This window comes from Chanodichthys erythropterus, chromosome 1 (genome assembly GCF_024489055.1).
Source record: "Chanodichthys erythropterus isolate Z2021 chromosome 1, ASM2448905v1, whole genome shotgun sequence".
In the NCBI taxonomy this organism is placed as follows: domain Eukaryota; kingdom Metazoa; phylum Chordata; class Actinopteri; order Cypriniformes; family Xenocyprididae; genus Chanodichthys; species Chanodichthys erythropterus.
In genome coordinates this window covers 2,306,426-2,332,099 of record NC_090221.1, presented here as the reverse complement: position 1 = coordinate 2,332,099, position 25,674 = coordinate 2,306,426, and the positions used below count along the sequence as shown (strand labels likewise).

The window sequence follows — 25,674 nt, the reverse complement described above, 5'->3', positions numbered from 1 at the left end:
GAGGGCGGAGCTTTAACAGCTCAACAAAGCTGGAGAATCTCACGCAGCCAAAATGGCGATTTTCAGCAAAAAATGTGGATAAATATATATATTTACAACAACTCTTCCTCTTCTCTAAAGCACCATTTGTTGCATGTTCTCAGGGGCGGAGTTTATGTAAATTGTAGGGTTAGTGATGTCACTAACCCGGGAAGAAGCTCGTTGTACTCCTTAAACAGAGAAAATATCTCCCTTTGCATTGAACTTTGAGCGTCGTAACTTTGCAGATGTTGTTTATGCTCAAACAGCAACATTAACTAAAGTTAAAAAAGTCAAATCGTAATCAACCACCCGTTTAATTAAATGCAAGCAAGGTAAGACCAATCACGATTCAGCAGCATTTGCATTCTCCAAATATTTAAACTTTAAATGTCAAGTTTACAAGACAAAAAGACTGAAATAACCCACAAAACAAAGTCTAAAAGGAGTCGTGCTAGGTGCACGTTAACGGCTTGTGGTGAATTAATCGCATAAATTAGCAAGGAAGAAAAAAAGCCCTGCAAGAACTATAATAAGCTTCTCAGCAGAGTGAGATGTGCTGCAGATCTCATCAGTGTATGAAATTATAATACAAGTTGCTGCTGTCTGGAGGAGAACGTCATGTGACCACAGCGTTGCCACTCTATTTCTGGCTGTAGCTAAATCCACAATCGCACGACGTTAAATATGAAAGAATTCATAAAAACACTCTGCAGCATTGCCTTAAAACATAATATATCGAAACAGAGAAGAGCCCACATTAACCCCGCATTTTTTGACAAGGGTGGTGTTGTCATAGCAACAAAAAGTAAAAATAACACTAAATAACACACTGTTTATCAGCTGGGAATTCAATAAAACAGGACTAAACAGACACTAACTGACTAGGCAAAAATGATCTACAATTACACACACTAGTAGTAATTAAGTCGACCAATCTAATTGAGTCTAAATTTGTCTTTTCATCCATTTGTTATTTCACAGGCTATCATTGCACGGCCCTGCCTCTTATTCATGTAAGCAATTAATGCTTGTCAGGATAATGATACATATAAGGGCAATGTTTCCGCCCCGGTAATTATTTAGCCCATGAGCTAGCACAAGTCTGCTTGAATCTTTTCCTTTGAAGTGACTATTATGTTTTCAGAGAAAACCGTTCGACACATCCACCGTCCCCGCCGCAAACAAAGGTCATTTCCAGCGTAATTTATGCAGGCAGCAAACAGAGGACCTCGTGTTAGCGATCGGCCAGTGCAAACGCAACAGATCGATTGGAATATCATACTATCCCATTTGTGTTTTGCTTCCTCAAATGAGTCATCAGATGCAGAGAGCATGGCCCGCGTTTGCCTCTTCTTTCGGCCTCTCTCCAAAAATAGCTCGCGTTTTAATGTCAAGCGACGGAAACGCAACTTGCGTGGACTGGCCTAAAGATTTGCATTGCCAAACAACACGGGTGACCTTTGGTCGAGGCTTCTTTGGCCACGTTTAACACACAGCGGACGCTCTTGTTTACATCCGTGTGAAATGGCAGGCAGGAGGAGATGAAGAGAGGGGGGTAGCTTCGCTTTAAAACAAAACGCTCCGAGCGGTTACGCCTAACAAAGACACCTGGGGCATCCGTGCCGCTCCTAATTGAGAGATCATACATCTGTCTAAGACGCGGGCATCACGCTGGACTAATGAGACGGTAAACTGGTACGAGGGCGAGCGTGAGAGCAAGCGCTGCGTGGCTTTGAATGGAAATAGCAGATACTAATGGCTGCAAATCTCAGAGATCAACCCTGTCAACCCTTAGGATAGTTGAGGATCCTGTCGGCTGAAAATCCAATTTTGCTGGAGCTGCAGAAAACAAAGATTTTCATCTTTTCTACCCAACTCTTAGGGATTCCTGAGCTCAACCGTGACAAGCAACAAACTTGACAGATCTATAAAGGTAATTTGTAGGCACATCACTACACAGTACGAAGCATCTACGTCCACAGACCCGTCCTAAAACTGAATTACGGCCGCGACTCCTCGCAGGGGTCACTGCACCTTCTGAGCCATGAATATCAATGGCTTTTTCAGTCAGTCCAGATTAGTAAACGAACGATCAGAAAATGACAGCCTAACGAGGTCGAAATATAATTTACAGGAGCTGTTTTATTTTCTAATTCATTTTGAATGAGGTTTGCGGTTAACTTAAAGAGCCCCTGTGGTGAAAATCAAGTGTTCAATGTTGTTTATATGTCTTTTTAATATTCATCAGTCAACACCACTGCTGAGTATTTTCTCCTTAAAACTGCAATCGCTGATGTTTTTGACGTCACAAACTACCTTGTAACCAATCGCGTCAATGTGGGGGCGGGCTTTAGCATATCATTAACTATGATCGCTCTGAAGCAGATGAAGCTGGTATATTTTTTCCGTTGATCGAAAAACAAAATATATAGCAATATATAGCGGGTGTATGATGTATATTACGATGTTATGATGAAATATATGTCTTTTCTAATATTAGCAACACATTATTAAACAGCAAAATCAGTTAACTTAACTCTACATATGGTCCTTCTCTAAATAGTGTTAAAGAATGAAGCAGAGTTAAAGTTAATGAGATAATTAAGCGATTAATTAAGTGAAGAATGAATATTAGTGATGAACGCCTGCTGTTAACAAGCAGAATAATTGAAGAAAAGATAATCCACCTCTGCTGAGATCATGAGAGATATAATGTCTTTTATCTTCAGGTGATTTCATCTAAGACTGTGGCTGAAGTCAGCTGTAGTTCTTGTGTTTCTCTTTTCTTCTGCTTGTTAACAGCAGGTGTTCATCACTAATACTCATTCATCACTTAATTATCTCATTAACTTTAATAGTGTTACTTTAACACTATTTAGAGAGGGAGCATATGTACTCTGAGTTGATTTTGCTGTGTAACTGTTTGATAACGCAGTCAAGCGAAGCATAATCATATTAATTACCGCTATGTGTCCGACGTTGTAAAAAGCAATACCATTGTGCAGCGTTTACCTCAGTAAGTTGACCGAGTGGATCTCTAAGCTTGAGTGAGTGAGTGAGTGAGTGGAGGCGGGGCTAATTTGCATATTCATGGTTCCGTGTATACTAAATGAGGCATGGGTGTCGATTCAAGCTATTTTAAGGGATGAATACATTTTTCACAGGAAGAAATGTTTAAATATATCATTTTGGTGATCAAAGATGAGTTTTAAGGGCTAAAATTATTGACTACAGGGGGACTTTAAAATAATACAAAAATAAATTAATAATGTAAGCCAGAATGGGTTTGTACATAAAAGTGGTTCTTGTTGATCAACTTATGTTCTCATAAATTTAAGAAAATTATTTGTTTTGTTATTCTGTGTTAAAATAACTTTGGCCAAAATAGACATTTGACTATTTAAAACTAGTTCAATTTAGCAGGTTAATATGTTAAATTACAATAACCAAACATATCTAATCTCATAACAAAAAACAAGGGCCTATGATGCTATCATAAAAAAAAAAAAAATTAGGAAAAGTGCACCCAATTCAGAAAATGTGCTGTATATGAGGATTTAAAAAACAACAACATTTGCATTCACAAAGAGCAAATTCCAGCTGAATGTATATTTTATATCTGCTGATGATAACTATTACAATTTATATGCAACTACCAAAATTTCCATTATATTTTAGGATTTTATTTACTTAAAGTCCACCTGTAGTCAATGATTTTCATCTTTGATCACCAAATGACACATTTAAACATTTTTTTCCTGTGAAAAAAAATTCTTCATGCCTTAAAATAGCTATGAATGTAACTCTACACCCTGGCTTCTTTTAGTATGCACGGATCTATGAATATGCTAATTAGCCCCACCTCCACTCACTCTCATGAGCTATAAAGAGATCCACTCGGTATCGCTTTTTACAACATCGGACACATGACGGTAATTAATATGATTAGCCTTTTGCTTGACAACATTATCAAACAGCTGCTTATAGTGCGTTGAGTCTGAAACGCTTTAAACAACGGTGGACAAATGCATATAGTTCATCATAACATCGTAATATACATCATACATATTGCTAAATCTACCTGATTTTTTATATCAACAGAAAAAAATATATACATAAGACTCCCCTGCTTCAGAGCGATTATAGTTAATGACATGCGAAAGCCCGCCCACACGTTGATGTGATTGGCTAAAAGGTCATTTGTGACGTCAGAAACACCAGCGATTTTAAAACGCGTTTTTAAACTATCTTTAGATCACTGCAGTATTAAGAGAGAAATACTCAGCAATGGTGTTGACATGAATTTGCACATGGTTTGTCTTAAAGGGATAGTTCACCCAAAAATGAAAATTATCCCATGATTTACTCACCCTCAAGCCGGAAGTTAATATGGATATTCTTCTTACAAAAACGCACCTTTTTTAACCCCCTGGAGTCGTATGGATTAAGTTTATGATGGATAGATGCATTCTTTTTGACTTCAAAACACGACCCCCATTCACAACCATTATAAACCTTGGAGGACTAAGAATATTTTTAAATACATCTCAGATTGTGTTTGTTTGAAAGAAGATACACCTAGAATGGCTTAAGGGTGAGTAAATCACGGGATAATATTCATTTTTTGGATGAACTATCCCTTTAAAAACGCCACATAGACATATAAACAACATTAAAAACTTGATTTTCACCACAGGAGGACTTTAAATTACTTCTCCAAACAAATGTAAAAAATTCCCTGATACAGAAATCCATGTACCCAGGATAGCCGTCAGATGATTTTTCCGAAGCCCTGTGCATGGTTCAAGTAATATACACATTCTCACCTACTTGTTCCCCATCTACAGCTCTATAAATACAGTCTATGTGTGAACTCAATTTGCAAACGAGGCATGCTTTTGTTTTCCCACACGCAAAATGTAGAGCTCCTGGCACAGTCCATTTCACCTTCATCGAGTTAAAAGGAGCGACTGGGAAATGAATTGAAAACAAACTCTATCACCCCCACTGAAATGATAAAGCTGCAATGAGTACGAGCCATAAATCTTTAATTTCACAGCCATACATATTCCCCTGCAATTACAGCTGCGCTACCCGCTGCCTCCGACAGAGGGTGCGCATGCGCGACATAAACTTTTCAGCTGTCCCCATCAACAGTAGGTATGTTGCTTGACATCACAATTTAATGTTTAAAAAGGGAAGATACTCGCGCAAAAACACCGTCAGAGGGTTCACAGATGCGCATCTGGCAAACCCCAGAAAGAAACGCATGATTCTGTGAGCGCGCATGGCACGTGTCGTCTTTCTCCTTGAGAGGGCAACGCTCACCTTGAACTAGATTTGCAAAAAAAAAAAAAACCACACACACACACACACACACACTGAGTGTGAAGGTAGGTGCTTGTGTTTCTCAAAACTGCAGGTCTCAAAAAACACAGTGTGAGACATGCGGAGCGCGTGCGGGTGCGCGTGCGAGTGCGCCAGTGCGCGTGTGTTTTGAATTCAAATGTAGCAGCGAAATGCAGAGCAGATACCGCAGCATGCCAATGAACTTCTGCAGCTTCACATCTGATCATCATGTGTGAGCAACAGCAAGTTAGACATTACAATGCACACGTAAAAACTGTTACATGCAACATACCATGTTTACTTCGGATACCATGTCTATGCTGGCTATGTCTATATTCATCCCTACCGCCACCGGAGCGCCTGATGGAGAGAAGGGAAAATGGTTAAAAAGGAACTGACTGATTGAAATTGCATGCATGCATGCATAAACCCACACTTATGACATTACATATGTGAACCCCCACATATTATACATGCATATGAAACACCAACACCCCAAATTCACGTGGCAATGCGCATGAAATTGTTGATTTGTAACAAGCACTGGAGGTGAACGCACAAATGCAACTGCATGACTGACAAATGAGCAGTTAGACGTGTCCTTCTATCAAGAACAGCTTGAGAATCTTCTCTGATGGACTCGTATGTATGCGCGTGCATCAAAGGAGATTTTAAAGCATGACATTTCATTTGCAGTCATGATGCAACAAAAGTTGCACTGCAAATTGAATTGATCCCCAAGTTAGAATCCCTCTCTGGAGGAAAAAATAGCATTAAATAAATAAGCATGCGTTCATTTTTTCTCATGCACGCCTGATCAGACACCAAGATGAATGAACAAGAGTAATTGGGCATGTTAGTGCGCGTGACAGAGCAAATGCAACAATTATACGAATTTTACTCATGCATTACCTCCGAAATCTGGCCTCAGCCGAATGTCGTATCCTTTCATGAGTCTGTCCACGGTGTCTTTGACCACTGGCATATTGCTCGGGTCTCTGCTACTGCAATAATATCACGAGATGTTCGTAAATTCCTCTTACATCCCCAAAACCACAATATTTTCTTTTCGAAAAAGGCACAAAATGCAACCATACCTCTGCCCGCACGCCACAGCCACGATCAGCGGACATAACAAGATGAGATGTGGGGTTTTTCCGATACTCTCCATTGCAACAGTTTTGATGGGGTTTTGGATGTGATGATGAAGACAGCGCACATCCAACTTACTGAAGCCAGTGCAGCGAAGGCAATGAGCTGCGCATGCGCACACGCCAGCTCCAGATCAAAGAGCAGCTCCTGATGATGCTGGATGAGCTGTTTCCATTGCGGGGGAAAAATTAAAGGGACGCCTGAATAAACCAAGTCAAGAAAGAGAAGACATCAGGTGATCTTCATGCAGCATTTTAGTCGTGTGTGTGAATCTGGAAGTTGACAGGTTAGTGCGGCGTCCTGAAGGTTACGTGAAGGGGTTTCAGTCACACCGAACTTCGTCATTACGTCTCGAAATTAGGAGTTACTTCGCGATGCATTTATTGTGAGAGAAGCGGAGAGTGACATACTAGAGTTGAGGAGCAAATGAAATCGGTGTGTTTCCAATTCAAACAGGAGTCTTGAAACGTGAATAACCGCTTGCGACTGAGAAACAGGTGGTGTTATGGGGGAGGGACGTTCTCGTTCTAGAGAGCATTTGATTGGACAAGAGGTTGGAAACGCCCCCGAGTGCAGGATGACTGATCGATCATTTTAGATCGGTTCAAATATTGTTTCAGGAGTTGTTCACTGCTTTGACTAATATATGGATAGATGACCTCAACAAAAAAAATTGGGTTGGAAAAAATGTTAACTCTGAAATTGCTGGTAAATTTTTACACTCTAAAAAAACAACCCAAGTTGGGTTAAATGTTTGCCCAACCACTCAACTATGATTTAAAAATGACTGTATTTCTTGCTTAAAATGAACCCAAATATGTTAGAAATTAACATTTATTAATATGTTTATTGAATAATAATTAAACAAACATTTATTAAGGTGCAATATGTAAGAATTTTGCAGTAAAATATCCAAAAACCACTAGGCTAGTGTTATATATTTAGTTCACTTGAGTACTTATAATAACCCAAATGTTTGCAACTATTTGTAAATCGTGAGAAAATTGCAATTTTAACGTGTGAGGAGTCGCCTGTCAATTGCGTCATACCCGCGTTACCCTCGGTTTCCGGTTTTATTTTGTGGAAACCATGGAAACACCAAAGATGCTTTAGTATATTACGTTTTAATAGACAAGGGAACAACTGTTTTGATATATTTATAAACGAATTATAGCTCAACACGTTTAGTCTTATTGTTTAAATCTAATTTTCTTGATGTTTTGCGAGTCTCATGCTTTACCGTGCCTCAGAGAAAAACACTATTTTGTGAAGTAGCTAACATAGCATAATCAGATGCAGCTTTATTTTTAGTAACAGTAATACAGCATTTTCTCCATCATACAATACGTTTAAAATTAATTGCATGCCATTTATCAACACAATCATCCAGCATTTAATATGATATTGTAAAATGGATCTATCTTACTGCAGTGTGTAACAGTGTCTCACAGCAGCCGCCGAGCAAACGCACAGAGTAACGTTATAACATCATTTTCAACACTCTCAAATGTATCTAATATGATAAACAGAGCTGCGTTTCCTCATACTCATGACCGGAAAAGCGGCGCCGGTGACTGTGTCATAATAAAAGTCCCGCTGCTCGTGAGGCGTGTGTTGCGCAATCGCTCCAGCTCCTCGTTCAGCTCCACAACACTCGCTCCTGCTCTGCTTCACACTACAGTAACGTTAATAATCACATCCATGAACATGAGTTCTTTCCGAGTCCTATCCCGATTGTTTCCACCGGCTGTGATGTGAAGACCACATGTCCCGAGATTCCATTCTCAAACTTGGCGTCATCAAGCTACGCCTTTGTTTTGAATAGCGACCTCTAGCGGACACAAATCTTACATATTGCACCTTTAAATTGCTTATTAATAAATGTTCACCTTTTGATTATTATTGTTGCCTCTAGTAATTATGTGTCTGATTTTTATCTTCCAACCTATTTGGGGTTCATTTTAAACAATAGTTGAGTTAAATAAAACTGCTAGGAAACATTTAACCCAACCACTGGGTTAAAACAACCCAATCACAGGGTTTGTCCATTTTCAACCCAACTTGGGTTGTTTTTAATACACTCAAAAAAAATGTTGGGTTGTTTCAACCCAAATTTGGGTCGAATATGGACAAACCCAACCATTGGGTTAAAAAATTAATTTAAAAATGTAAACGAACGGTTGGGTTTGTCCAATAATAATAATTAAACAATAAATATTTATTAAATTTCTTATTAATAAATGTTCATCTTTTAATTATTATTGTTTCCTCCAGTAATTATGTGTCTGGTTTTTAATTTCCAACCTATTTGGGGTTCATTTAAGTCTGCCATATAGTCATTTTTAAACAATAGTTGAGTTAAATATTTTTGGGGCAAACATTTAACCCAACCGCTGAGTTTGTTTATTTTCAACCCAACTTGGGTTGTTTTTAACAGCGTTTTTTAGAGTGTACAATCAATTACAAAGAAACAGCAAGTAACACAGTAAATTAAAAGAGTAAAAAAATAATATTTGCAAACACAATAATCTTTATTTAGAACTTCAAAAAAATCATATTTTACAGTGTTACAGACATGATTTAAAGAGGAAATGTGTAATTTATGCGCCATTACAGGCATCAAATGGATTTGTGAAAATAATCATCCTTAAACATGATTCTCTTTTGATGTTTAGCATGAGTTCAGACAAACAAACATATATAACCTAATTACATCAGGCAAAATGCTAATGCATACACACACAGTGCAAGTATAATTCAGTAAACGAATGTACTTAAGATGTTCATTAGCACCTGCATGTTTATTCTTCAGTGCCGCATTGTCTCCTCCAAATGGGTTTGAAAAGCCATTTATGATGTTAAGCATAATTACATTATGAGTTGTCTGAATCATCATGCATTCCTGGACATGTGCATGTTCTCCCAACAGAGAGAGCCGAGAACTAGAGAAACATCAGAGAACATCAAATAAACCGCGAGCCGAGAATACATATTAAACATGCACCCCCCCACGCTGAGATTTACTTCATCCCTCTATTACAGCGCGTCAGGAGAAGCTTCTGTGTGAATGGTGTTGGTAAAAGTTCAGTTCTGAGGATACACTTTTCCTCCTTTATTTTCAAGGCGAAATCTTTGAAGCTGTCAGTATAAACCCACTGCTTTTGATCTAGTGCAGTGCGAGCCGCATCTCTGTAGAGGGCAGGCCACTGAAAGCATTGGTTCAATGTTGCATCACCAGTTAGAGCTGCAGATTATGTCATCAATGCTACACACACACACACATGCAGAAGAGCAGAACTAGAGAAGAACTAGAGCAGAACCAGAGGAGGGTTAGTATAACGACGTGGCCCTCGGCTGTGAATATAAAGGCAAGTGGAGTGGAAAGTATATATATGTAGGTGATAAAATTCGAAAGGAACAGGATCAAATGCTTGTCAAACAGTGTCAGACAGACTCGTGCTCCATCAGGGATGAAGTTTCTAGATGACGAAAGTGAGAGACAGAGAGGTCCAGTCGAGTAGACAATGCTGAATATGTCTTGTGCTTCTCAGGAGAAACTCACTCCATCTTCCTGTGGAGATAAAAGACAAATACAAGATCAGCAGAGATGAAAACGTGACACGCGCCTGACGTCAGTGATTAATGTTTGATGAAAAACATTTTTTCTGTGTGAAATTATTGCATCTTGTAAGGCCTCAAATGACTGCCTTCAGCTCCCCTCAGGAAACAAATAATGAAACTTTAGCAGTTTGATAAGTGACTATTTTGAGAGGATGTGTTGATTTTCTTGATTCGGTAAATCTCGTGCCTTCGGCATTGAAGGAAGTTTGGGATTAAATGTGACGTTCATGATCCCTTTGAACAAATCAGATGATTCAAGCATTCTTCGGAGAATGTGGCAGGGGATCTTTTTTTTTTTTTTTTAGAGTTGGCCCCGAGTGATAAATCTTGGATGGGGCTCTAACCTCAACAACCGCAGGAACAGAGTCACCCAGAAGGAACATCATCTCTCCTGTTTTCACCTGCTCAAGTCCTGCAGCTGTTTTAGCTATAGAAATTATTCATGTATTTACAGCTTCGATAAAAGATCCAGTGGAAAACTGTGTGCCATCATGATGTTTCCTGAAAAACATTCTGTGTCGCTGGGATAAGCTACGGAGCAGGAATAAATATGAAAGCCACGCAATTACCAATTCAGGAAAAATAAACACGGTCCCTGTTTATTTTGCATTATGACCTATAACCAAAAATGGAGTGCTTTATTATTTTGTCTCACATGTTTGTCCTACAATTTTCAGAAAAATAGTAATTTTTCTCATGAAAAACATCTGAGAAGCAAACGTTTCCATTTGTTATTAGTTCACTTCAGAATTATAATTTTCTGATCATTTACTCTCCTTGAAAAGAAATGAAGGTTTTTGAGGAAAACATTCCAGGATTTTTCTCCATATAGTGGACTTCACTGGACTCCAAACGGTTGAAGGTCCAAATGTCAGTTTCAGTGCAGCTTCAAAGAGCTCTACATGATCCCAGACGAGGAATAAGAGTCTGATCTAGAGAAAACATCAACCATTTTCTACAAAAAATAAACATTTATGTACTTTTTAACCACAAATGCTCGTCTTGCACTGCTCTGTGATGCGCCACGCATGATGTAATCATGTTGGAAAGGTCACGCGTGATGAAGGAGGAAGCACTGATCCAGTGTTTACAAAGCCAACATGCAAAGACTAAGTCAAATGACATTTACAAAAAAAGGTAAAACAATGATGTCGGACGATTTTGAAGTTGGAGGAGAAAATGAGATGGAGTTTTTGCATGACCTTTCCAACATGATTACATCATGCGTGGCGCATCACAGAGCAGTGCAAGACGAGCATTTGTGGTTAAAAAGTATATAAATGTTTATTTTTTGTAGAAAATGGCAGATGGTTTCTCTAGATTAGACTCTTATTCCTCGTCTGGGATCATGTAGAGCTCTTTGAAGCTGCACTGAAACTGACATTTGGACCTTCAACCATTTGGAGTCCATTGAAGTCCACTATATGGAGAAAAATCCTGGAATGTTTTCCTCAAAAACCTTCATTTCTTTTCCACTGAAGAAAGAAAGACATGAACATCTTAGATGATGTGGAGGAGAGTAAATTATCAGAAGATTTTAATTCTGAAGTGAACTAATGCTCACGTCATGTTGTAATTACTAAATGACAACCCGGATATTCTATCTTGCATTATTAAGATATTAAAGGTGCCCAAGAATCAAAAATTGAATTTACCTCGTCATAGTTGAATAACAAGAGTTCAGTACATGGAAATGACATACAGTGAGTCTCAAACTCCATTGTTTCCTCCTCCTTATATAAATCTCATTTGTTTAAAAGACCTACGAAGAACAGGCGAATCTCAACATAACACCGACTGTTACGTAACAGTCGGGATCATTAATATGTACGCCCCCAATATTTGCATATGCCAGCTCATGTTCAAGGCATTACACAAGGGCAGCCAGTATTAACGTCTGGATCTGTGCACAGCTGAATCATCAGACTAGGTAAGCAAGCAAGAACAATAGCGAAAAATAGCAGATGGAGCAATAATAACTGACATGATATCATGATATTTTTAGTGATATTTGTAAATTGTCTTTCTAAATGTTTCATTAGCATGTTGCTAATGTACTGTTAAATGTGGTTAAAGTTACCATCGTTTCTTACTGTATTCACGGAGATAAGAGCCGTCACTATTTTCATTTTTAAACACTTGCAGTCATAAATGTATAATTCATAAACACAACTTCATTCTTTATAAATCTCTCCAACAGTGTGTAATGTTAGCTTTAGCCACGGAGCACTATCAAACTCATTCAGAATCAAATGTAAACATCCAAATAAATACTATACTCACATGATCCGACACATGCATGCATGACGAACATCTTCTAAAGATCCATTTGAGGGTTATATTAGCTTATAGTCAAGAGTTCGGAGGGCAGGGAGCACGAGATTTAAAGGGGCCGCAGCCTGAATCGGTGCATAGTTAATGATGCCCAAAAACAGGCAGTTAAAAAATTAATAAAAAAAAAAATCTATGTGGTATTTTGAGCTGAAACTTCACAGACACATTCAGGGGACACCTTAAACTTATATTACATCTTTAAAAAAAACATTGTACGGCACCTTTAATAATAGTAAATTATATGAATTAGTAAACAGAGATATTATAAAAGTGAGTAAGTGTTTCTGCATAACGTTGCAGCAAAGTCAGAGCTCTCCGAAAATTTTGTAATATTTTTCTAAGTTCTATTATAATGAAATATTGTAATTACAGTAATTCTGACATTTACAGGTGAAAAAAAGTACACTTCCATAATGTACTATTTTCGTGCACTAAATATACTAAAAATTCTTCTTCAGTACTTCTTAAGATAATAAGTGTACTCAACTGTTGACATTTAGATACTACTTATAGTACATTTGAACCCATAGTGTACTACAAGACTACAAGATTATCTTAAGAAGAACTTAAGAAGCATTTTTAGTATATTATGTACAAAATTAGTGCACTTTGAAATGTACTTTTTCACCTGGGTTGTGTGAATGCACCTTTAATTTAACCAAATGATTACTGATTTCCCCCTTTATAACTAAGGGAAAGAACACATAAATGAACAGAAAATACTAAAAACTATAGAGGTCTGTCGGGACGTTATTAGAGCACAGACCTGGGCTTTTCCAGCGTGTCCTTGCTGAGGTAGATGTACCAGTAGACGAGGTTGAAGATCCCAAAGGCCAGAGGGAAGAGGATGCGTGCATACGTGTCTATAGCGCTGGTGCCTGCCAGCATCATGTTGGGTGGGACAGCTGAGCCCTGAAGGAAGATGGGAACGCGAGTCCTGGGCTGTTCAAACACAGAGTCTGCCCGTCTTCTCCGACTATAGCCATCAGGCGGAGGCTACGATGAAAGAAAAGAATAGGTCAAGAAACTGAAAGAAACAAATCAAGCTGATCTAAGAAAAATATATATCAGTATTTAGGGTACTGATAATTTAAGCGTGATGGATAGCAGTCAAAAACGGTAATCAATTAGTATATGATATAATACAGTTTAATGACACTGACTACAATTTAAAGCTGCAGTACGTAATTTCTGCAACACTGGGGGACCAAACGGATGTGGAAAAATAACTTGATTATCACTTTTGTTTGATTGGTGATTGGTGCAAAACTTGCCGCCACAATGCTGGAGTGTTGTTAGTGGTTGCTAGGGTGCTTTGGGTGGTTACTATGTGCATACATACTGAACCGTGTCAAAACAACCCACCAACAAGCTCTTGTTGCTCCTTTAATGTAAGTCTATGAGAGTTATTTATCATCCACCAGGTGAAAAATTGTCAGTCTGCCAGAAAAAGTAATGGCACACTTCTCAGGATTCAAGTGCTATTCACACGTAAATAAAAATAAATGGGGATCCTTAATTGCTCAAAATTCACGCTGATTAATGTACGGAAGAGGATTAGGGCCAAGCAATAATAAAAAAATAAAACCATCTCTGTCAGGTTTTTGGAAGGAGCGAGGACTCAATATGCAGGGAAGAGGGCTTTTATTAATAATAAAATGAAACAAAACAACAAAAACTACCCCGAGGGGGGAAAACAGACTAGACAAAAAACTTGACTTGGACTTGACTTAACTGACTTGACTTGGAGGAAAAACATGAGGGAATAAACGACGGCGAACCAGCACAGGACTGCAAACACAAGGAGAATAAATAGGAGAGCAAATGAGGCAGGAAATGAGGGAGGACAGGTGGGGCAAATCAACCAATAATCAGGTAACAAGGTGGGCGGGGTCAAGACAATAGACATGAGAGCACATGGCACAAAGAAACACATGACAAGCCATGTGCTCACACCAAACAAAACAAAGACACAAGCACATGGCCAATGAAGACAAATCACAAGCCATGTGCTTTCACAAGACGAGACATGAACACGTGACTATGAAAACTCATAAGCCACGTGTTCACACAAAACAAAACATGAGAGCACGCAGCCCGTGAAACACAGACTGCGTGCTGCACAAGACAACACCACAACATGAAAGCACGCGGCAGGTGGAAATAACCACGTGCTACACAACATGACAATACAAGAGACAAAACAGGAGACAAGAACGCACGGCAAGTGAAAGAACACTCGACCGTGCGCTCACAACAAAGACAGGACTGGGAGCGCGAGTGTCCAAATCCCGACACGAAACCGAAACCAAACTAGACACGAGTGCCGGGATCCGAACGCCACGCTCCCAACATGAAACAAGGCACGCAGACAAGAGAGCGCACAGCCCCGAGAACACTCGAGACCGTACGCTCACACAAAAACACAACAAGAACGGGAGTGTCAGAGCTCTGTCACAAAACCAAGAAATAAGCAAGACTGAAGTGACAGAACCCTGACACTACCCCCCCTCTAAAGGGACGCCACCTGGCGTCCCTACGAGGGACACAAGACAAACATGACAACATACACAACACAAGACAAAAAAAACACCAACAAGACAACATGACAGAAAATCAGAACACAAAGACAAAGAGGGGAGGGAGGGAGGGGAGCCAAGTCAGCCAGCAAAACAAAACAGGATCAAAATGTCTGGGGGACAGACCAGGGCGGGACCGGCGGGACAGGGTTCCTGGCTAAGGACCAGGGCGGTACTGGAGGGACCATCCAGGCAGGCTCCAGCAGGGCAGACAGCTTGGCAGGCGGCGGCAGGGCAAGGCGCTTGGCTGGCGCCGGCAGGGCAGACAGCTTGGCAGGCGCCGGCAGGGCAAGGCGCTCGGGTGGCGCCGGTAGGGCAAGGCGCTCGGGTGGCTCCGGCAGGGCAAGGCGCTCGGGTGGCGCCGGCAGGGCAGACAGCTGGGGTGGCTCCGGCAGGGCAAGGCGCTCGGGTGGCGCCGGCAGGGCAGACAGCTGGGGTGGCTCCGGCAGGGCAAGGCGCTCGGGTGGCTCCGGCAGGGCAAGGCGCTCGGGTGGCGCCGGCAGGGCAGACAGCTGGGGTGGCTCCGGCAGGGCAAGGCGCTCGGGTGGCGCCGGCAGGGCAGACAGCTGGGGTGGCGGCGGCAGGGCAAGGCGCTTGGCTGGCGCCGGCAGGGCAGACAGCTTGGCAGGCGCCGGCAGGGCAAGGCGCTCGGGTGGCGCCGGTAGGGCAAGGCGCTCGGGTGGCTCCGGCAGGGCAAGGCGCTCGGGTGGCGCCGGCAGGGCAGACAGCTGGGGTGGCTCCGGCAGGGCAAGGCGCTCGGGTGGCGCCGGCAGGGCAGACAGCTGGGGTGGCTCCGGCAGGGCAAGGCGCTCGGGTGGCTCCGGCAGGGCAAGGCGCTCGGGTGGCGCCGGCAGGGCAAGGCGCTCGGGTGGCGCCGGCAGGGCAGACAGCTGGGGTGGCTCCGGCAGGGCAAGGCGCTCGGGTGGCGCCGGCAGGGCAGACAGCTGGGGTGGCGCCGGCAGGGCAAGGCGCTGGGGAGGTGCCGGCAGGGCAAGGCGCTCGGGTGGCGCCGGCAGGGCAAGGCGCTGGGGAGGCGCCGGCAGGGCAAGGCGCTCGGGTGGCGCCGGCAGGGCAAGGCACCCGAGCGGCACAAGAATGGCCTCTGGGGTTGGAGCTGGCTCACGGGTTGGACCGGGCTCTGGAGCGGGCCCACGGGCCGGAGCGGGCTCCGGAGCGGCCCCCGGGCCATGAGGGACGGAGGAAGCCTTCCTCCTCCTCTTCCTCCTCTTGTGAGGGTGAGGCAGTGGCACTGTGCCTCCCTCCTCTGTGGGTGCTGCAGCTTTTTTGGTCGGCTCTGGGGTGGCCTCCGGGCCTGAAGCGGGCTCTGGGATCACCAGACTTGCCGGGTCGGAGGAAGCCTTCCTTCTCCTCCTCCGCTTATGTCGGTGAGGCACTGGTATGGAGATAGCTGCCTCTGAGGAAACAGCAACATTAACAATCGCCTCTGGGGAGACTGCAGCATTCTTTCCCGGGCAAACAAGAAAGTCCACAAAAGCCTCAAAGTTCAGGTGGTCCAGCCCTCTCATTCTCCACCAGTTGAGGGGCTCATCAAGGGCATAATTAAATAGGTCCTTGAGAGCTGGATCGTTGAACCCCAGTCCTTCTGCAGCACCGCTGAACTTGATAGCAAACTCCCTCAAGTCAATCCCCTGTTGACGGAGGGAGCTCAAGTATTTAAACTGGAGAATGCAATCATAGAGAGGGCTGGAGAGAGTGGAGGCTGGTGGATGGCAGAAGCTCTTCTTCCGCTGAGTCCTCATAATGGCTGGTTCGTTCTGTCAGGTTTTTGGAAGGAGCGAGGACTCAATATGCAGGGAAGAGGGCTTTTATTAATAATAAAATGAAACAAAACAACAAAAACTACCCCGAGGGGGGAAAACAGACTAGACAAAAAACTTGACTTGGACTTGACTTAACTGACTTGACTTGGAGGAAAAACATGAGGGAATAAACGACGGCGAACCAGCACAGGACTGCAAACACAAGGAGAATAAATAGGAGAGCAAATGAGGCAGGAAATGAGGGAGGACAGGTGGGGCAAATCAACCAATAATCAGGTAACAAGGTGGGCGGGGTCAAGACAATAGACATGAGAGCACATGGCACAAAGAAACACATGACAAGCCATGTGCTCACACCAAACAAAACAAAGACACAAGCACATGGCCAATGAAGACAAATCACAAGCCATGTGCTTTCACAAGACGAGACATGAACACGTGACTATGAAAACTCATAAGCCACGTGTTCACACAAAACAAAACATGAGAGCACGCAGCCCGTGAAACACAGACTGCGTGCTACACAACACAAGACAAAAACAACATGAAAGCACGCGGCAGGTGGAAATAACCACGTGCTACACAACATGACAATACAAGAGACAAAACAGGAGACAAGAACGCACGGCAAGTGAAAGAACACTCGACCGTGCGCTCACAACAAAGACAGGACTGGGAGCGCGAGTGTCCAAATCCCGACACGAAACCGAAACCAAACTAGACACGAGTGCCGGGATCCGAACGCCACGCTCCCAACATGAAACAAGGCACGCAGACAAGAGAGCGCACAGCCCCGAGAACCCTCGAGACCGTACGCTCACACAAAAACCCGACAAGAACGGGAGTGTCAGAGCTCTGTCACAAAACCAAGAAATAAGCAAGACTGAAGTGACAGAACCCTGACAATCTCGAGATTAAAGTTGTTAAATTTCGGAAAAAAAGTCGTAATTTAACGAATTTGTTCTCGTAATTTAACTACTTTTTTTCTCATAAATTAATGAGCATATTCTCAACATTTTATCTCGACTTTTTTCTCAAAATTTAACAACTTTAACCTCGAGACGGTTTTATTTTTTTATTATTGCTTGGCCCTAATCCTCTTCTGTATTAATGGCCGTAATTCAATAAAATAAAAAATAAATAAAATAATTCAGTGGAGGCTGACATTAGGAGTAGTGTGAAGAAAAAAAAAAAAAAAAAAAAACGATTACAATTTTAAAAGTAAAAGACTGTAAAAATACTTTAATTGATTAAAGGGGTCATGAATTGAGAAATCAACTTTTCCTTGAGCTTTTGATACATAAGAGCTCATCATACTATAAGAATATCCTGTAAGTTTCAGAACTGAAAACTTCCTTGTTAGTCCAATAAAAGCTTTTATTGACACCAGATAGGTGAAACTCCGCCTCCACAGAAGAAATCAACGCCTACTTCATCCTTGCATCATTAGCCCCGCCCACTGGTGTGTCAGTGAGATGAGGAGGAGAGAAGAGCGATACAGGACTAAAATAACATCACCTTTCAAAGCATGTTAGGAATATGGTTATTTATTTTCAACAATGTGAATGTCTCAGTTGAGCTTTATTTATTTGTATTCGGTTCATTTCACTGTGGATTCTTTGGTAAATCAATCGTATTTTGGTGCAAACAGACTTTTACGATATGAACTCGACAGTAATGCAACAACAACTGTGCAACTGTGTTCATTCTAATGCCTGATCTGATATTAATGATTCATGTACAGTCACATGATCTTTGTCTGTGTGTCAGTAAATCAAACCAGCGACTAAACGCTCAACTTCACTCTTAGTAGGATGAAAATAATCTGTTATTTAAAATGTGATTACATCATATATAGAAAGCGATCAAAGAACGCTCCCTTTACAGTCACTGGAGCTGTCAATCAAACAGAGTTTATCAGTGACTGAGTTCTGGACTCGAATCTCTTAGTTACATCGTGTTTCCACTGTTAGTTATGATGAAAGCATTCGTTAGTGTGCAGAAATTGACGAAATCACTGCTTTCACGATCTCAGCAACATGTCTGTGATCGACTACATGTTCATCACTGCAACCTTTCATGCCACGATCTAAATATAATGCTTTCCATGATCAGTTAACCTTGAGAGCTGTAATAGTAAAAACATGCTAAAAGTTTTCGAGAGAGTAACACTTAGCTATTTCATATGCAAAGATGTCAGCCAATCACAGCAGTGGGCGTTTACACTGAAGTCTCACAGAGACACGCCCCTTAAAACGGAGTGTTCAAATCAGAGGGCTTCAAGGAAAAATGCCTTTTATTTCTAAATTATGACAATTTTGGATGTAAAAAGCATACTAACATTATAAATGCACCCCAGGAAACATTATACAACAATAAAACAACGCAGTTCATGACCTCTTTAACAGTCCTCGTCTCTAAGCCAGAGAGAGAACTGGAGCAAATGGATCCACAGCACAGGTGAAAGATTATAAGAGTCATGGCTCGCGGTTTTAATACGGAGGCTATTTTTAAAACACCAACCATGAGCTCCCCGTGTGAGAGCGGTCCCAGGAGACGTTACGCGCCTGTTGAATTACCATATCTAACTCAGCAAAACAGATAAGAACTACAATTCACACATGGCTGCGAGAGCTGCACAGAGCAGGTGAATGACTCCTCACGGACGACTGAACACCTGATCAAAGTCGCTTCTTAACACAGCTGTGGACACGTTAAGGTTAAGCCATGTGCTGTGATTAGTTATGCGTGCTAAATATGACTTTAGAGGTATTTAACCACCCCTGTGGGAGGTGTAAGTATGCAGCTGCAGTGACACTCGTTTAGCATCACAATAACAGTGACACAGTTCAGTGGTTTGTGAAGAGCAGTGCTCGTGTTGTGCGTATCGGAGCTCCGACCAGAGTACAGTGTTAATTACGTGAGGCTCAAAGCAGATAGTTACCGTCTCCGGCTCGTCGTCGCTGCCCTGGGCTACAGACTCCAGAATGGAGCCCTTGGAGAGCCTGCGTTTTTCCCTGTTGGCCTCGAGCGTGGCAAAGTAGTTGACCGCGGCAAACTCAACGAGGGCCGACGCCACGAAGGCAAAGCATACGGCGATGAACCAGTCCATGGCAGTGGCGTAGGAGACTTTGGGCAGTGAGGAGCGGGCGCTGATGCTTAGAGTCGTCATGGTGAGCACAGTGGTGATTCCTGAAGGTCAGAAGGGACTATGTGAACATGAAGTTCATGCAAATATGAGAAATAAAGCATGAGACGTTGATGAAACAAAACTCAAAAAAGTGCATAGTTAAAGGGATAGTTCACCCAAAAATGAAAATTTGATGTTTATCTGCTTACCCTCAGCGCATCCAAGATGTAGGTGAGTTTGTTTCTTCAGTAGAACACAAATGATGTTTTTTAAAACGTTGCCGTCTGTCAGTTGTATAATGCGTGTCAATGGGAACTTCGTCTATAAGAGTCAAAAAACATGCACAGACAAATCCAAATTAAACCCTGCAGCTCGTGATGACAGATTGATGTCCTAAGACACGAAACGATCGGTTTGTGCAAGAAACCGAACAGTATTTATATAATTTTTAAACTCTAATACCTTGAGCATCCGGTGTGTGAGGTCTGAACGCACTCTGATGCCGGAAGTGATTGACATATACACGCGAGACATCACTTCCGTCATCAGAACGCGTTTTCAGACCTCACACACCGGATGCTCAAGGTATTAGAGGTAAAAAATGATATAAATACTGTTCGGTTTCTTGCATAAACCGATCGTTTCGTGTCTTAGGACATCAATGTGTCGTCACGAGCCGCAGGGTTTAATTTGGATTTCTCTGTGCGTGTTTTTTTGACTCTTATAGACGAAGTTCCCATTGACACGCATTATACGACTGACAGACGGCAACGTTTTAAAAAACATAATTTGTGTTCTACTGAAGAAACAAAGTCACCTACATCTTGGATGCCCTGGGGGTAAGCAGATAAACATCAAATTTTCATTTTTGGGTGAACTATCTCTTTAAGACCACTAGTAGTTACCACTTTTTAGTGGCGTTGGTTCCTGAGGTATTTTTCCCATTCATTTTTCACATAGGGATTTTAAGTCTTTGTTAAAGTGTTATAAGCCATTCCAACCAGCTACGAGGTGAAATACATTGCAAAATTAGATTTGAAGCAAAAAAACTATTTGAAAATCTGACAAAAATATAAAGGTACTAGACGATATATCGGCCACCATATCGGTATCAGCAGATATATGTTCATTTTTAATGTTATCGGTCCGATAAGAAAATTTGGCTGATATATTAAAGCCGATAAATAATGGATTATTTCCTTCAGCTGAGACACTTCAGATTTACACTGTTCATCATGATGGTTCTGAATTGCTTGAAATATGATTGAAATCACTTCAAAAAGGAAAATACAGTCAAGTTCAACATGTGCAGCGCAAGTCTGTCATATAAGCTACATAATATTATAATAAGAACATTATAATTGTGTGTTTGGGACATGGATTTAAATGGTCAAACTTGTGTTTTTGTAATCAGGCTCTCAAAAATTACATAAAAATTTGGATTTAGATTTATCGGCTAATTTATCGGTTATCTGCTTTTAAATATAAAGAATTATCGGTTATCGTATCAGTCAAAATTTTCATATCGGTGCATCCCTTCTGTGTGTACTAACTCTAATTCCATGAAGCATTGCAAATGACTATCTAATTAAAAACAATGGAGAAATATAAATGCAACATTTGGCAGTACGGTCAAATAAAGAGTTAAGAAACAGACATAAGCTAGGGCTGATATTACTTCCAGTTCATTCATCATTCTGAAAATGCGCATTGCATTATGCTGTTTTGCGGTGTACTCTGTTATAGAGTACATTTTGTAATTCATCATTCTGTTTTCAACTTTGATAATAATCATAAATGTTTTCTTGAGCATCATATTAGAATGATTTGTGAAGGATCATGTGACACTGAAGACTGGAGTAACGATGCTAAAAATTCAGTTTTAATCACTGAAATAAAATACATTTGACAATATAATCACATTTGAAAACAGTTCTGTTGTATTGTAATACCATTTCAAAATATTATTGATTTTTACTGTATTTCTTGATCAAATAGATGCAGTCTTGCTGACCATAAAAGACTTGATGTTCAATGTCATTTTAATACTCAAAGAAATATATGACCATTTAAAAAGAAGAGACACTCGTACCAGCCACTGTTCGAGCCGGAACAGACTCCTTGTTGATCCAGAACGCGACTTGTGACAGCACAACCACCATAATCAAAGGGATGTACGTTTGGATAAGATGGTAGCCAAGCTTTCTCTGAAGATAGAAATGGACAACCTGGACAGAATACAGACCTAGACGGTGCCAAGAGGACATCGAAGAAGACAAATTATGCAAATACAGCAGCCTGCACACATCCATAAGATGCCATTTGGCCGAACTGGTTTCCAAAACATTTAGTTTCTGTCCTTAATTACAAGAAAAGGTAAAGTCAGAACGTAAGAGGTAAACTTTGGGGGCACAATCCTTTCTTTTAGGTGCCTGATCCATTTCCACAGATTTGATGGGTACCCAGCAGGCGGTCCCTGCCTTTTGCCTTTCTCATTACTGCGACCCTGGTCATTCTCGGTACATGATCAGAGCCTAGAACAGGCTTATAGCAACGCAGCTATTTTTAAAAGCAGACATCATGAATTAGGCCTGATCAGCTAAGCATCTTAGATTGCCTGTCAGAGGGAAAGCTGCCCGGGGATCAGCCTGACTTGTAGCTCTTAACACACACAATTAGATAAGTCATTCACCGTAGTAATAGTACAAGACATTTGACGTGCTACATCTGTAATATTCTGATAAAATCAAGCAATAACTAAAAACATACCTGTACTGAATTTATATGTTTCAGTGAACAAGGTCTGGCCCACAAGATCGTACTGAAGTAAGCTTGACGATTCTGGAGGAAAATCTACAGATGCCTGAAGACCCTTCCTCCATGTGTAGACAATTTCACGATTAGTGTAAGCATCTGAAGGTATAAGAGAAAGCAGTTGAAAAATGGTGGGTGGATGGATGGCTGTATATGGATGGATGGATGGATGGATGGATGCATGGATGGATGCATGGATGGATAGCTGGCTGTGGATGAATGGCTATGGATGGATGGATGGATGGATGGATGAAAGGATTAATGGATGGATGGCGATGAATGGCTAGATGGATGGATGGATGTTTGGTTGTGGATGGCTACGGATGGATGGATGGATGGATGGATGGATGGATGGATGGATGCAGATGGATGGATGGATGTGCATTGATGGATGGATGGATTAATGGATGGATGACAATGGATAGTTGGATGAATGGCTAGATGGATGGATGCATGGATTGACTGTGGATGGCGATGGATGGATGTTTGGCTGTGGATGGCTAAGGATGGATGGGTGGATGATGGATGGATGCAGATGGATGGATGGTTAGATGGATGGATGGATGGATGGATAGAAGTGCATTGATGGATGGATGGATGGATTAATGGATGGATGGCGATGGATGGTTGGATGGATTGACTGTGGATGGTGATGGATGGATGCATGGATGGATGGATGGATGGATGCATGGATGGATGTCTGGCTGTGGATGAATGGCTATGGATGGATGGATGTGCATGGATGGATGGATGGATGGATGGATGAAAGGATTAATGGATGGATGGCGATGAATGGCTAGATGGATGGATGGATGTTTGGTTGTGGATGGCTACGGATGGATGGATGCAGATGGATGGATGTGCATTGATGGATGGATGGATTAATGGATGGATGGCAATGGATAGTTGGATGAATGGCTAGATGGATGGATGCATGGATGATGGATTGACTGTGGATGGCGATGGATGGATGTTTGGCTGTGGATGGCTAAGGATGGATGGGTGGATGATGGATGGATGCAGATGGATGGATGGATAGAAGTGCATTGATGGATGGATGGATGGATGGATGGATGGATGGATGGATGGATGGATGGATTAATGGATGGATGGCTATGGTTAGATGGATGGATGGATGCATGGATGTGGATAGATGGATGGATAGATGGATGTTTGGCTGTGGATGGCTATGGTTGGATGGATGGATGGATGCATGGATGGCTGTGGATGGATAGATGGCTATGGTTGGATGGATGGATGGATGGTTAGATGGATGCATGGATAGCTGTGGATGGATAGATGGCTATGGTTGGATGGATGGATGGTTAGATGGATGCATGGATAGCTGTGGATGGATAGATGCTATGGATGGATGGATGTTTGGCTGTGGGTGGATGGATGGATGGATGGATCTTACAGCTTCCAAACAGGAGAGGACATGTGTGCCCATCCATAGGAAAGTCCATCAACACCATTGGACATTCAGCACTCACAGTTAACCTAAAATATAGAGAAATTAAATATTTATTAGGTGACCCAAATTATATCAGATCATATTTAAGATTATATAAGATCTATATTGTTAAAATGGAAACTCTAGCCAGTTTTTCAAGTGTTACTCAGAACTCATCTGATCATTTTACCTCATGGTGTAAAAGACCGTTCCATTTTGCATGATCCGGAACAGCTTGTTAGGAGTCGTCGTGTTGTGTGCAAGTGATTTCCTTGCGTTGCGAAAAAACGTGTCCGGTGTCCAGATCTTGTCCACCATGCGGTTGTTCAAAGGCAGTATTTCAATGGGCCCCTGAAAGGCCAACCTCTCATCAACCCACATTTGGCGGAAAAACATATCCATAGTGTATTCCTGAGAGAGAGAACAATTTCTTTCTGTGAATCATGTTCTGTTTTTAGTTACAACCCATATGAATTCATATCGTTGGAGAGGCGTGACATACTGATATTACTATGAACCGATAGAGACTAAGACGTTCAGCTTATCATCTACTTTAGCCACAGGACCGGAAGCATTATAACTAAGGTTTGCCAGTGATGTGGAATTTGTACATAAATAATACAACAAAATAAAGTCTTTTCTTACCATATTAACATCAGATACTGGTCCAAAACTTGTTACAAATATATCCGTTTTGACCTCAGTTACAGAGACTGTGAAGTTAATACATGCAAAAATGTGACTCAGTTACAAAGTAAATAAAAATACATAATGTCAAATGTCATAGTAGGGTTTTGAAGCATCAAAACATTAAGTGTAATACAGCTTTGAATTTTAGTCAGTACATCAGAATGGGTCCTGTTTAATTTGTTAGTTTTTTCTGAGCAAAAATTAAATTGGTCAGCAATCATTTTTAATCATTTAAAATGCAATAAAATTTTGTATGCTCACTTATTCTTTAATATATTTTAATGCGTACAGGTCAGAATAAGTATGTTACATTTTTGCATAAATAAAAGTGTTACACTGAATGAAAATGGAACATTATTTCACCTACATTTTGACATTTTATTCTCCCAAAACTTATTTGAAACCTTAAAAGTAGATGTTTTGTCTATGTATATAAAATCACCTTTTATTGATGTGGACATCTAAATGTCTTTGACCCAGTTTAGAAAATCTTAATATTACATTATTTCACTGCTGTGAGGCCTATGCTTACCTCCAGATCCTGGCCGCAGTCGATTGTCATAGCCCTCAAGAAGTCCGTCTAGAATCCGTGTTATATTTTCAGAATTTATCTTTTGCTTTCCTATTACATTTGCAACACTAAGTGGAAAGAAAGTCAGTGAATTTATACCTAAATAAACCATTAAAGTAAACATTGCTTAGTCCATAAACTCACCTTGTGAGACATAACAATGCCAAAAGAAAAGCCAT

The 25,674-nt window shown here is 41.3% G+C and overlaps 2 protein-coding genes across 3 annotated transcripts in view; both read right to left on the bottom strand.

The window, feature by feature from the left end:
* Positions 1 to 6,541, bottom strand: part of gabrb2a (gamma-aminobutyric acid type A receptor subunit beta2a) — a 55,133-nt gene extending 48,592 nt beyond the window's left edge. The window contains exons 1-3 of one of the 2 annotated variants that reach the window (XM_067384986.1): positions 6,468 to 6,541; positions 6,283 to 6,374; positions 5,663 to 5,730 (exon numbers count right to left, since the gene is read on the bottom strand). In XM_067384986.1, coding sequence (XP_067241087.1) covers positions 5,663 to 5,730; positions 6,283 to 6,374; positions 6,468 to 6,541 — 234 coding nt within the window. Of the gene's footprint in view, positions 1 to 5,662; positions 5,731 to 6,282; positions 6,375 to 6,467 lie in introns of those variants that run through there. The other variant, XM_067384987.1, reaches the window with a different exon arrangement.
* Positions 6,542 to 9,094: 2,553 nt separating this feature from the next.
* gabra6a (gamma-aminobutyric acid type A receptor subunit alpha6a) lies at positions 9,095 to 25,674 on the bottom strand. Its single transcript, XM_067384988.1, has 10 exons — positions 25,640 to 25,674; positions 25,457 to 25,563; positions 24,880 to 24,947; positions 24,425 to 24,645; positions 24,199 to 24,281; positions 22,737 to 22,880; positions 22,060 to 22,212; positions 19,902 to 20,029; positions 13,244 to 13,473; positions 9,095 to 10,093 (listed from the first exon to the last, which is right to left on the bottom strand). Exons 1-10 carry the CDS (start codon positions 25,672 to 25,674, stop codon positions 10,081 to 10,083), a joined length of 1,182 nt encoding a protein of 393 aa, XP_067241089.1. The 3' UTR covers positions 9,095 to 10,080.

Coding starts and splice junctions, on each gene's coding strand:
- gabra6a (XM_067384988.1), bottom strand. CDS start 25,674: ATGGCTTTTCTTTTGGCATTGTTATGTCTCACAAG. Junction 22,881..24,198: donor TCCTCTCCTGTTTGGAAGCT/GTAAGATCCATC, acceptor TTATACCTTCAG/ATGCTTACACTAATCGTGAA. Junction 20,030..22,059: donor TCCGGCTCGAACAGTGGCTG/GTACGAGTGTCT, acceptor TCTGACCTTCAG/GAATCACCACTGTGCTCACC.